Below are 12,313 nucleotides of genomic sequence, written 5' to 3'. Positions count from 1 at the left end.
AAGAGACTGGCATGGGAACTTACACGACGCTATTAAATAGGACAGTTCTTACCTGATAATGTAACATAAACGTTTCCATCTGTACACCCATGAATTTTGCTTTAACCTCAAAATCTCCTACTTCTTCCGTTGGACTGATTTCAAAAATCACGTTTTTAAACCTATGAAATTGAGAAATGAAAAATCACAGGGAAGGAATATATGAGATGAAACCTGAAGATAAACTTTTAAAAATTCTCTTCTTAATTCTTTATTCTGTTATCCCTATTTGAAAGCAGCCCATACAAGCCAAAGAGACTCAATATAACAATGAACAGAAGCCTAACAGATTCTATGTCCGGTAAATCCTATCTTCACACAAGCATAGCAGGAAAGAGGGTCATTTAATTTAGCTTGCACAATCTAAGCAGTCTACTTTAGTGCCGCATATTTATGCCTCATTTAGTGCACCGAGTACAAAGTATGACTCAGAGTTGAAAAAATTCTAGTAACAGCCAGCTCCTCTATACTCCACACAAGACATGCCAGCTTCTCAAGGCTAGCAAACTACAGCTGGAAAAACTCAAGCTAGCATAAAGCTGACTTTTCAACAATGGAAGCTGTTAGCCATAATAACAATTCACCCAAGGAGGTACCCTTCCATAACTGTGGAGGTGACAGAGAAGCGGTTGGGGGAAAGACGATGTCATGTTTAAATCACATTACACTTCTCAATCAAAGAATTGCTTTGCTCCAACCAGAAAAAGAGAACTGAAGAGTGATCACTATGCAAGGTGTCTTGGCCCTAGGGATGCCAGCCTAGGTCATCAAAGCAACTTTTCCAGCTTTAATAACTAAGTCTACCAATAACACTAAAATTCAAATAACAAAATTGCAAGACAATGTCACACAGTCTCAAATAGATCTCAAAATTTCTGGTCCTCAACTATCAGCACCTAGACTAGTTCTAAGAAAAAGACAGGAATTCAGCATACCTATTTTCCTTTTCCTCCAAAAAGGTTATTTAGCCTCAAAGAGTTTTAAATAATAGATACTCACTGGTTACCTTGCAGGTCCTCAATCTCTAAAAGCACTCCCTTCTCATGAAGTCGAGCAGCTGTGTATTTCAGAGAAATCTTTTTACTGTTTTTGCCTTTCATCTCTCGAGGTTTCTTGGAGACTCTGGGGAAAAAAAGACAAACCAAACAAATTAGAAGGTCACAAGTAAAGACACTGCAGCAAATTTTCAATCCTATTTGAAAGAGGGGATAGAATCAGTGCAGCTAAAGAACTGTGACTAATGATAGATAACTATGTACTTCTACTAGTCAGTTTACCTACAAAGCACTTGTAGCCCAGATCAGATCCTTAATTTTCTACTATTTACCAATGACATTTAAGCATAATAATAATAATGATGATGATGATGATGATAATAATAATAATAATAATAATAATAATAATAATAATAATAATAATAATAATAATAATAATAATAATAATAATAATAATAATATCAAAGTAAACAAAAACCAACCAAAAAAACAAAACCAAAAAAATTCCACCCAAAACATAAGGATATGGTACTTCATAAAAAGCAATACCATCTCTCATTAAGCAAAATGGGGTCTAATGACAACTGATATGGAGAAAAGCTGAGACTACTCAGAAACTTGCTTGTATTTTCATTCTGCAAACAAAAAGGGTTCACATTCTCACATCTGACTGGAGAAGACAACTTTTCTCCCCCCCCCCAGAAAATCTGATTTGTCTAGCACTATAACAGCTGACTTCATTTGGCATAGAAATGGGGACAATTTGTGATCAAGGGTTTCCTTGTAGGTAACTATGTTATTTCATTCTAATAAGGATAACAGGACAGACTGACTGAGCAGCAAGTGCCTATGTGGACAACAACCTTCGTACCACTGGACTCTCTGCACTCTCTTCTCCCAAAGGGACCAAAAAGTCTTTCAAGATTGTCTTTTTGACATCATTCATGGCAAGGACCTCACCCTGTATTTTCTTACTGCTGCTGAGACCCTTTTGCTAAGACTATTGCTGTGGGAAAGAGCTTGGACAAGGAGCTTTGAGCAGATAGTATTATGGTTCTTCTTAGCAACACATGCTTTCTTGTAAGAAGCACCTCTAGGGCCGTGGAACCACCTGCTGCAGGTCATGAGGTTCAAGACCATCTAAGGAATCTGAAGGTGTGGAAGTCCATGGACCCTGATGAGATGTGTCTGATGAGATGGGTCCTCAGGGAACCAGTGGAAGAAGTGGCTAAGCCACTATCCATCATGTATGAGGAAACGTGGCATTCCAGTCAAGCTCCTATCAACTGGAGAGGGAAAATAAGGAAGACACAATCTGTCTCACTTCTGTGACTGGCAAGGTCCTCCTGGAAACTGTGCTAAGATACATGAGAAACAAGGAGGTAATTGGTGACAGCCAATATACCTTCACTCAGGTGCCTGGCCAATTTGGTGATCTGCTACAACGGGGTTAATACACCATTTCTGGATGAGGTTTCTAACTTCTTCTCCATTTCTGACTGACAATCATCTACCTGTATTTGTGGAAAAGCATTCAACAATGTTCCACACAACATCCTTGTGTCTAAACTGAAGAAAAAGGGATTTGATAGATGGACCACTTGATGGATAAGGATCAACTGGATGGTCACACTCAAAGAATTGCAGTCAACAGCTTCCTGTGAGGGTGGTAAGGCCCTGGGACAAGTTGCCCTGGGAAGCTGTGGCTAACCCATCCCAGAACTGTTCCAGCCCAGGCTGGATGGGGCTTGGAGCAACCCGATCTAGTGCAAGGTGTACCTGCCCACGGCAGGGCGGTGGGAACCAGATTGTCTTTAAAGGTCCCCTCAAAACCAAACCATTTTATGGTTCTACGGTTCCAAGATACTTACTTGCCCTTGCTGGCCAAGTTATCCAAGCAGGTCTTTATGTAACTTTTGTAATAATCTACTTGTTCTCCATAAAAAGTAGCTTTGGAGTTCAAGGCACTGTATGTCTGCTGCAGCTTCACTAGCTCTGCCTTTCTTCTTTGACGGTATCTACGCTGATTTCTGATATCCTACAGCACAAAGAAAGACAGGCAGAGACTTAACAGTGATTTGAGCTCTCCAGGTGCTCAGTCCCAGAGCCACTGAGTACTTGAAACACACAATTTGATTTTGCTTCAATGCAAGGCTTGAGCACTCATTTGCACTTGCCCCAGTTTAAGTGTCACAGCTTTTTCTCTGTTATGACTATTTGTGGAACTAACCAACTCTACAAGTTGCACCTTCTGTGGCTTTCTCAAACTTCAGTTCTGTTCTAGTTGTGATACTAGAGTGGGCACTGAAAGCCCATGATATAAAAGCAGCAATTCTGCCAGCACTGGAAAGTATCTTACAAATCGAGCAGCACACACACTCCATTATTTTTCTTTGTTAGTCAGCCTTTAAGCATCACTTGCCTTAATATCTCAACAAGAAAACACTACATTCATTGACTGATACTTTAATTTGTGACACGTATTATCTATAGTACAATTAATTCTTATCAAATCCCTAAAAGTGATTATTTAGTTGGTTTACTTACGTAACATTTCCCAAATAGTTTTTCAGTAAACAATGTGATGTAAAATATATTGTCACTGTAGCAATATACAACAGTACTGGATCTCTTTTGTAAGTTTTTCATAGCAACTCCCCTCATCATTTAGGGATTCTTTAACAGGCACATTTAAATCAAAATAACAATTAGGATGTCTTAGAGTTATGAGCAAAACTTCTTTGTGTGACTAAGCTTGTAGAGGCACTACTTGAATTAGTGAAATGGAGCAAAAAAACACATCACACGTCAGGACCTCCCTTCCAAGCTATTAAGTTTTTTCTTAAAGTACCTGAGAACCAGGCAACGCAGTTGTTTGAGAGAACAGAAACACTGTATAAAATTAAAGGACTTTCCACATGCCAAGAGGTGGAAATGCTGCAACAAAAGGCATGATTTTTCTCCATAAATTAGCTACTAAAACTTTACTCTCTTTCTGAAAACTCATGCCAGTTTCACAAAGCTGGAAACTGGGAAAACTATCATTATTAGGAAACCATCAAATGGTATACCTTCGCAATGTCATTGATTAGTTCCTGGTATTTATTTTTGGCATTCACTGGCCCCAGTTCTGTCAACTTCTTCAGGCCTGCCTTGATTTTTTCTTTTTTTTCTTGGAGATTCAAGTTGCCATCTTCCTTTACAGAGACAGATTTTTTCATCTTATCAGGAGTTTTAGCATCACGAATGGCCCGTTTCTGCATAGCTCTATGATGCTCTGCTTCCTAGAAGAAAACAAAAACCTGCGAGTTCATAAGCAAATCAATTACAAGAAGACAAAAAGTAGCAGAAACAGATTGTCTGATCTCTGGCATAACACAGGATTAAGAGTTTTGTTTGGTGATTCCCGTACCGATTCGAATGATTCGATGATGACATTTTGATGAACACATTCTACACATGGGGACCAGGAGAAGTCTACTTATCATCTAGAGTGGTCTTCTACATAAACAGTTTCTAGCAACTGCTGCAGGAGTAAGATTCACACGTACAATTTATTTCCAATGTACACCCTCCTGATTATGATAACACCCCGCTCCATCATCAGTGGAGACAGCGTCACTGCAATACCTAAACAGAGAATCCCACATATATCTAGATAGATGATGATTTCCAAGTCTAAAACCAGCACAGACAAACAACATCATACTTGCTCTGAGGTAGCTGAAGTTTCCAAAATTTCAGTCAGCGTCTCCCCTGGCTGGAAGCGGATTACATCAACAATTAAACGTTTTGTGCTGCAAAGAGATCAAGGATAATAGGAGAAAAAAAATTTTAAACAGAAAGACCTTTAATACTTTTCTGTTCTGCAACAATACCAATGCTACTGATTTATTTAAAGTCGGACTATTACTGGATAAGCACTCAGGTAGGCATAAGCTAAACTAGACCAGACCCCTGACAAGCACTTTACTTCTTGGACAGTGCGTTATTAGAAACTAGTTCCTCAAAAGGTTCCTCTCTGTAATACGCACAATTTGCTCCCCAAAACTTCTTCAAACAGCAAGGAGGCTACCCCATATATTAGAAGGTAGCCCCACTACTGCCAGGTGGACCACAGAAACTGCATTTAAAGTGAACAATAACGCAGGTAGCAGCCACAGCCCATTTGTGCAACCAGAAAAGCTCTATAATATTATCCACCCATAAGCATGCTTCAGTGATCTTTAACAGGTATCAAAAAACTCAGAAGAATTATTTTCTTATGGGGATGGGAGACAGGTAGATCTCAAGTCCAGCCTGGCAATAGACAGGGTCATTTCCTTGATTTGAGCTGAGATTTAATCACAGTCAGTTTCCACTCCGAAGCACTTCTGTCCTTAAGCCACACAATAAAACCAAATAGATCTCTGCAGTCCAGCTGGAATTATTTTTGGAATCACACAAACTGCATTGCATACGCACCTTCCTCATCATCCACAACTTAAACGACTACCAGTGCAGCTGGTAAATCTTTACGTTTGAAACCAGTGTCACCTTTGTCTGGTGGGTAGGAAAATACTGATGTATCTTTTAAGAAGTCCAGTTAAAGTTATTTTCGGAGACAAAATCTTCTCGTGGGAGACCATTTGTCTGCCTATACCAAGTACATGCTGAGCAAAGATTTTTCAAACTACCATCTGAGCAGGAATGCATAAGAGGAGGTAGGCATGCATTTGAATGTCAGGTCACTGCTTTGTACATCTCAGCAATAGGGATTTGCTTAAAACCAGCCAAGAGTCACTGTTAGTTAAAGGTTTTCCAGAATAAAGATTCTGGCAATAATAAAATTATTATTGCGGAAAGAATTTAATCGGTGAGATAAAATGACAGTCCACTGCTCTCTTTCCTTTAGGTTATAAGACCTATGCTGCTCAAAAAGGCTATTAGACTTCATCAATTAAAAGTCATGCCACAGCATGGAAAAGGACATGACTACAATCTCAGTGTATTTGGAGTAACAGTCCCCCCACATTTCCTTAAATTATGCCTCAATTCTCTCATTTTCACATGCTGATTAACTGGTAAAATTCCAGTTGCTCCTTCTTTTGAGTAACATACCAGGTAGTTACCTCCTACTTACTTCAAAAGAATTGTCCTTGCATCCATCTCTGCATTCTCATCACCAGGAACGTCAAATTTATTAGTGAGTGTGAGAGAAACCTCAGTCTTTGCTAGCATTTCCCTGTTGGGGTCATTAACATTGCCAGAGCCTTCTCCTGCCAAGCAGAGAGAGTTTATAGATTAAATCACATTCTTTACCTTCTTGACTGTTAGGACTTCGTAATTTTTCCCTACATAACAGACACAGAGAAACTAGACTGTTTCCTATACTGTCCAAAGGACACTTCAAAACCCAAACCAACTTTTAAAGACATCATCTTGAATATATCAGACTATATCTTGAATATCAGACTTTTTCATAACAAATCTGAGAGAATGCACCAGCCAGAAAAGCACCACAAAGTCACCACTTTGAATGCCTTAAAGATTTACAAGCATTCCACACTCTAGCTCAGTATCTCACTGAGAAGAGTGGCTGAACTGCCAAAAGTAGAAAACAAAAATGTGATGATGCCCATATGTCCATGTCCTCATCAAAATGCATGTTTCAAGCTAAGAGCAAAGAGCTTGTTAGCAACTGAGCCTATCATCATCTCTTGAACAAAGTAAGCTATCCCATCAAAAAGAAATTTTCTTGCTCTAACTGCATATGAACTTTCACCAGAACAATAGTTGGTACCTTTCCTCCCATTTTATAAAGGGTTGCAGAAAGATCTGACATATTAGCCACAGTGAAACAATGCACACAGGAGAAACGAAATGGGGAAGGAGGGCAAGTTCTAGCTAAACCCATGGTCTCTCTTGTTCAGATAATGCCTCTTGCAGTTCTTTGCCAGCGCTTGGAAGAAAATGTGCTTGCAATCACTCCTTCAGAAGATTCTAACCTTTCTGATCAAGCAACTTCAAGGTTAGTGTTTGCTTTCAGAGCATCCTCTCCAAAAACTGTGCCTGGTTTGCCTCCCTCCCCTCTGCTAGACTAGAAACTTCAAATAACTGCAACATAGAAACCAATGAAGGAGAAAAACTTGTGCATCCTTCCAGTATGTGTTACATCCTGAAGCAGTAAACTGTGTCTCAGGTTTCCAGAACAGTTTCACAGATTAGTAGTGTTAGTTCCTTCCTTCCCCAACCAGAAGAGAATAAAATTCTATTTTCCTTATGGAAAATAACTCTAAAGGAGGGGAAATATGTTACCTGTCTGTTGGGGAAGATCACCTGTCCACATGCCAAAGACTCTTAAAGGAACACATGCTATTTAATACATTTATTACTGCACTCTGAAAGGAATACCTACAGGTCTCCAGTAAGGACGGATCCTTGCAAACAAGCTGGAACAGGGACACAAGAACAGAGAAATGGCTCCAGTGTAATGGAACAAAGAAAATATGTCAAAATCCATCTGTCTTCAAGAAACTTCTAGAGTGGGATGAGGTGAGGTGGGTGGGGAGAAGAGAAAGAACCCCTGTTTTTTTCAGGGCAGTAAATTATGCAACAATTCTGTGGCTGCTTTTTAGAGCATGTCCTCCCGAAGGACCAGTGACGATTTCTTACTGTTTCGTTACTGCACTTTAAGTCATTTCAGGTAATATCACATATTATTTTAGCAGAATAAACTAGACCACCTATTAAGGACTCAATTGTAGGAACCTCTCCGAGATCATCCAGCAGCTCATGAATTGGATCATTGTGCTCAGGAGCAATTGCATCTTGATGGTCTAAGAGCAACTAGATGAATAGAAAAAAACAATCATGTTTTAACAATATATCCTTTTCTAGACAGTAGAATTTCATTACATTAGGCTGGTATCTTTTAGAAAAAAATCACTGAACTCCAAAGCAGTGATGTCAATATTCAGAGCTGTGTCAATATCACAATATTGACAATATCGTGATAATAATGTGACAATAGTCAAATGCTTTCCAAAGAAACTTAGTGAAGCCATACCTAAACTACTATACTCGATAAACCAACAAGCTCTCACAAACTACAATCATGACAACTGTCGGCCTTGTATTTGGTACCTTTGTGTTTCAGACAGAAACAGCATTTTCTTCACAAACACTGCTTATAAGGAGCAACTGTGACTAATGCATACTTACAGTGTGTGTATTGATGATTTCACCAATAGAAATATAAATTACTGGTTTAGTGAGAGTCACCAAGTCTGAATATTCATCAATATTAAATTTATCCTGCAATTCGGGAACCTCACAGGCAGCCTGAAAAAAACGTCTTCAGAACAAAGAAGGAGAGAACACTCAGTATGACTCTGAGATATGTCAAGAGTATTACAATTTAATGTATGACAATTTCCCTATGACAATTTCAAGCATAGACTCTCCCCTTTAAACTATGGTACACTATGGCATACTACAATGTGCAGCTTTAGTTTAACACATCAGAAGCAACCTAGTAAATTCATTCATTGATACTGGCCATGTTGACATTTGCTCATTTTCAAAACTGACAGAACTGCCTTCAGTGACCTCATTCTCCTGCCTCGACTGCATTATCATCCTTTGCCCCCAACTACCTCTGGTTACCCTTTTTCCAAAATACAGGAGATATCACAATTCTTGAACAAAAGCCTACTTCAACTACATGAATAGCTAAATGCCAACCTGCTTTATTCCTGATCACCACTAGATTTTCATATGCAACCAGGGTTCACATAGGACAGAAGAATGTATGTCCCGTCCAAAGTACTGTAATAAGTATGTGCAAAAGCTACCTTTATTTTGGACACTTGAAACTCTTGACTTTGCAATCTCATGAACATACAATCCATTGTTCATAAATCCCAGGTACATATTTTATCTGCCCTTGTCACTGATGCTCGTGGCAGTCGGGACTGAAATCTCTTTTATTTTAAATAGACTGCATATTTGACAGAGACAGAATTTTCCATATTCTAAATTTACTGTTTTCCCCTTTTACTTGCAATGTTACCCTTCGACAAACTTCCCAATTAATTAGCTACGGTCTTCTACCTGAATTTCTGGTATGACTGCAACAGATATTCATTAATGATGCTTAGATGAGCATTGTCTCCCATGAACATCTTATTGGATGCAGCATGCTGTAACATCTTTGCAATGGAACCAAGGTTTCTGCGTTGATCTGTTGTCAGCTGACCTCCAGCTGAAAGGTCAATGATGTCAAATGCATCTGGTGCAACAATGGCTGGATTCATGTAGCGATAATAGAGTAAGTTGCCAACAATCTGGGAAAGAAAGAAGAAATGTATCAATAAACAAAAGTTCAGGACCCAACCAAATTTTATTGAAACTACTCTGTGTTTAGATAAATTATTTTCTTGTAAGCCTCTTTCCAACACAAAGGTTCTGCTGTACAGAAGCACACACCATCCCAAAAGATCTACAGCGTTAAAAAAAAACCAATATCATAAAGATGCAATAGGGCAGTCAACACAGAGGAAAGCCTGAGCACCATCAGTCACAGGACAATACAGCAGCAGATATTCCTATGCGTAAAGATTTAGAACTCCAACTTACAAAAATGTACAGATAAGAGATACTATAAGTTACCAATGAACTACTGATATGAGCATGAGAGAGTCTGTCAGGAGAATTAAATGCAACTGAATTAGCCTAACAGAGGGCAGAATGACCACGATACAGAGGAATCTGATAATGAAGTTTCAGGGTGGAACAAGAGCCAATTTGTAAAGAAGCATAAAGCACTGGCTGCCATCTCTGATAAAGAAAAAATAGGGAGGAAGAATGGCACACCAAGAAGGTAAATTGAGGAAATGTTTTTCCATTTCTTGTCCAAAGCCCTTCTCTCTTTCAGAATAAAAGCCTTCTTCTATAACCCAGCAAGATATTCAGGCACAGACCCCTAGTTAGTGAGAAACCATTTAATCCAGAAGTAAGAAAATCAGAAGTAGAGAAAACAAATGGCATCGGATGCTTTGAAAATCCAATTTACCTAGTCAAATGTGAGCAGCAGTATATTTCAAAGAACTACAAATAGAGATTATCACATTATCCATATGCTCACAATATTCTTCTACCCCGTGCTGGATATTTTGCCAAAAGTAATTCTAGCAAGGAAAGGTATTAACTCACCATGCTGATTTAAAGCAAAAGCTCTCTCACCACATGCTCATTTGCAGAAGGCCAGGTCACTGAACCTTGGCTTCACCTGCTTTTCATGTGACTAAAATGCATGGAAGAGATTGGGGTCTGAACAAACAGGTGAAAACACAGAGAAAAAACCTAGCCATTGGTAAGTCCCAGAAATTAATAACTGGTTTCAGTCAGGCCATGTTTGGACAAGTGTTTTATGCAAGCCTCTGCTGTACTCTCACAAATTATGCTGTGGGATGTTAACAGTCTGCTGACTATTAACAGTCTGTTTACTGCCAGTAAAAAGAAAAAAACATCCATGAAAGAAATTTAATTAATGACATTTGAACTTGTGGGGCAAAAAGAACAGTATGTTATATGAGTATCTTCAGTTGCTAAAAAAAAAATCTACAGGTAGGTATTGCACGCAACTGCAGTTTTGACTTTCATGTGGACAGTTACATTATTTCCATGAGGATTAACAAAACCTGCAGTTTTCCACCTAAATTTACAGATGGAAGAAATTAATTCACCTGCATAGAAAGAACCGATGTCTCAGAATGGGAAAGCACAGAACTAGAAGAGAGAAGAAAACAGCATTCAGATTGGTAATTATTTTGTAATGAAGCAGAGGCAGAGAAGCTTAAAGAGACATTGTCAAGTATTCTAATAACCAAACTATATTGTACTAAAAAGTAAAGCATTCATGGGCATAAATTCAGAATTTCCCAGAAGCCACAAAACCAAAGAAATTTCAACAAAAACCCCGATGCTGTAGTCATCTAAGACCAACTAATATTAGGATCCTTTTAGTTCTCCAATCCAACTGAAATGCAAAATACAAAACTGACCAGGCATCATGGGAAGCGATTCTACATATTGCCGTCAAAATATCCCAGTGTGTTCCAGATGGGGCATTAGGAATTTGGCACACAGACTTTTTAACTTGTCTCTTTAAGGAAGGAGCAGCAGCCAGTGACCACAGTAGTTAACCCAAGGTTTATTTTCTAGGAGCAACAGTAAACCCCAGGTCAAGAAACCTAAAGGTCCAAATGCCCAAGATACTAAAAACAAAACAGAAGCATCAGGATACTTCCTTCTAAACAATGTATTACATCTCAAGCGATGTGTATGAAGCTGATGTCAATAGCCTGATGTGAAATATTTTCTATCTGTAGAGGTAAATGAATAGGTTTACATGTGCTCGTCTCCACACATACACCTAACAAGAGAGAAGAATGAGATGAGCTCACCACAGCCAATTTGGCTGACAATTACTCACAAAGGTGTATAGATCCTCACCTTCAGAAGCTCATCCTCACCAGCATCAGGAAACTTCTCATGCAGGGAGTCTTTTAGGACCTTGGCAATGAAACGCATTCCATACCTGAGAGAAAGAAAAGGTCAAATAAGACTGCTGCAAGCATGAAGACACCAGCAACTTCTCAGGGATAACAGTGGTGCATCAGACTCACGGGATTTTGTCCACTGAACTAATAATGGCAGATAGGAACTTGTCTGTCACTGTCCTCATGTTTCTGATTGAGGCATCCAGGCGCGTCCTCACCTCTTCATGACTTAGGGCTTGCTCAGGAGTAACATCATATGGCAGTTTGCTATTTGAAAAAGTCAGACATATAAAGGAGAGTATTACTCAGGCTAGTACACTTCAAGAATGTATAGCCTGACACAGAAACATTCACTGCCAAAACCAGAAACTTATATTCACTTCGCTGCAAAAAACTATTCACTGCTTTTAATTAACCTGTTTGGCACCGTCAGAACTGAAATTCTTTTGCTTTTACTTCCTTTACTTTCCCTTGCACTGGCCACTGAGAGAAAGACCTGGCTAACTCAAAATTGAATCTTTTTTACAGCATGCACACGGGGCAAAAAAAGCACCATCCATTATACATAGTGGTACTTCAGACTGCGAATTGGTGAAAATGAAAGCTACACATTTGAGTATTAAGATGATGAAAACTTGGACACAAGCAGAGCAGCATCCATAAAATCAATATAACATGCTGCTGAAGGAATAGTTATCCTTTTTTCAATCAGCTGAAACTGTTGCATAGTATTCC

At 39.0% G+C, this 12,313-nt stretch overlaps 1 protein-coding gene across 1 annotated transcript in view; it reads right to left on the bottom strand.

The window, feature by feature from the left end:
- IQGAP1 (IQ motif containing GTPase activating protein 1) overlaps positions 1-12,313 on the bottom strand; it is a 54,072-nt gene that overhangs the window by 2,709 nt on the left and 39,050 nt on the right. The window contains exons 27-37 of the mRNA XM_036389357.2: positions 11,705-11,845; positions 11,532-11,616; positions 9,129-9,361; positions 8,238-8,370; positions 7,760-7,862; positions 6,157-6,292; positions 4,744-4,831; positions 4,106-4,318; positions 2,906-3,072; positions 1,039-1,161; positions 53-161 (exon numbers count right to left, since the gene is read on the bottom strand). Of these exons, the coding sequence (XP_036245250.1) occupies positions 53-161; positions 1,039-1,161; positions 2,906-3,072; positions 4,106-4,318; positions 4,744-4,831; positions 6,157-6,292; positions 7,760-7,862; positions 8,238-8,370; positions 9,129-9,361; positions 11,532-11,616; positions 11,705-11,845 (1,531 nt within the window). The remainder of the gene's footprint in view (positions 1-52; positions 162-1,038; positions 1,162-2,905; positions 3,073-4,105; positions 4,319-4,743; positions 4,832-6,156; positions 6,293-7,759; positions 7,863-8,237; positions 8,371-9,128; positions 9,362-11,531; positions 11,617-11,704; positions 11,846-12,313) is intronic.

Source organism: Molothrus ater, chromosome 13 (genome assembly GCF_012460135.2).
Source record: "Molothrus ater isolate BHLD 08-10-18 breed brown headed cowbird chromosome 13, BPBGC_Mater_1.1, whole genome shotgun sequence".
Lineage (NCBI taxonomy): Eukaryota > Metazoa > Chordata > Aves > Passeriformes > Icteridae > Molothrus > Molothrus ater.
The sequence above is the reverse complement of the archived record's forward strand: the minus strand, read 5'-3'. Positions and strand labels throughout refer to the sequence as shown.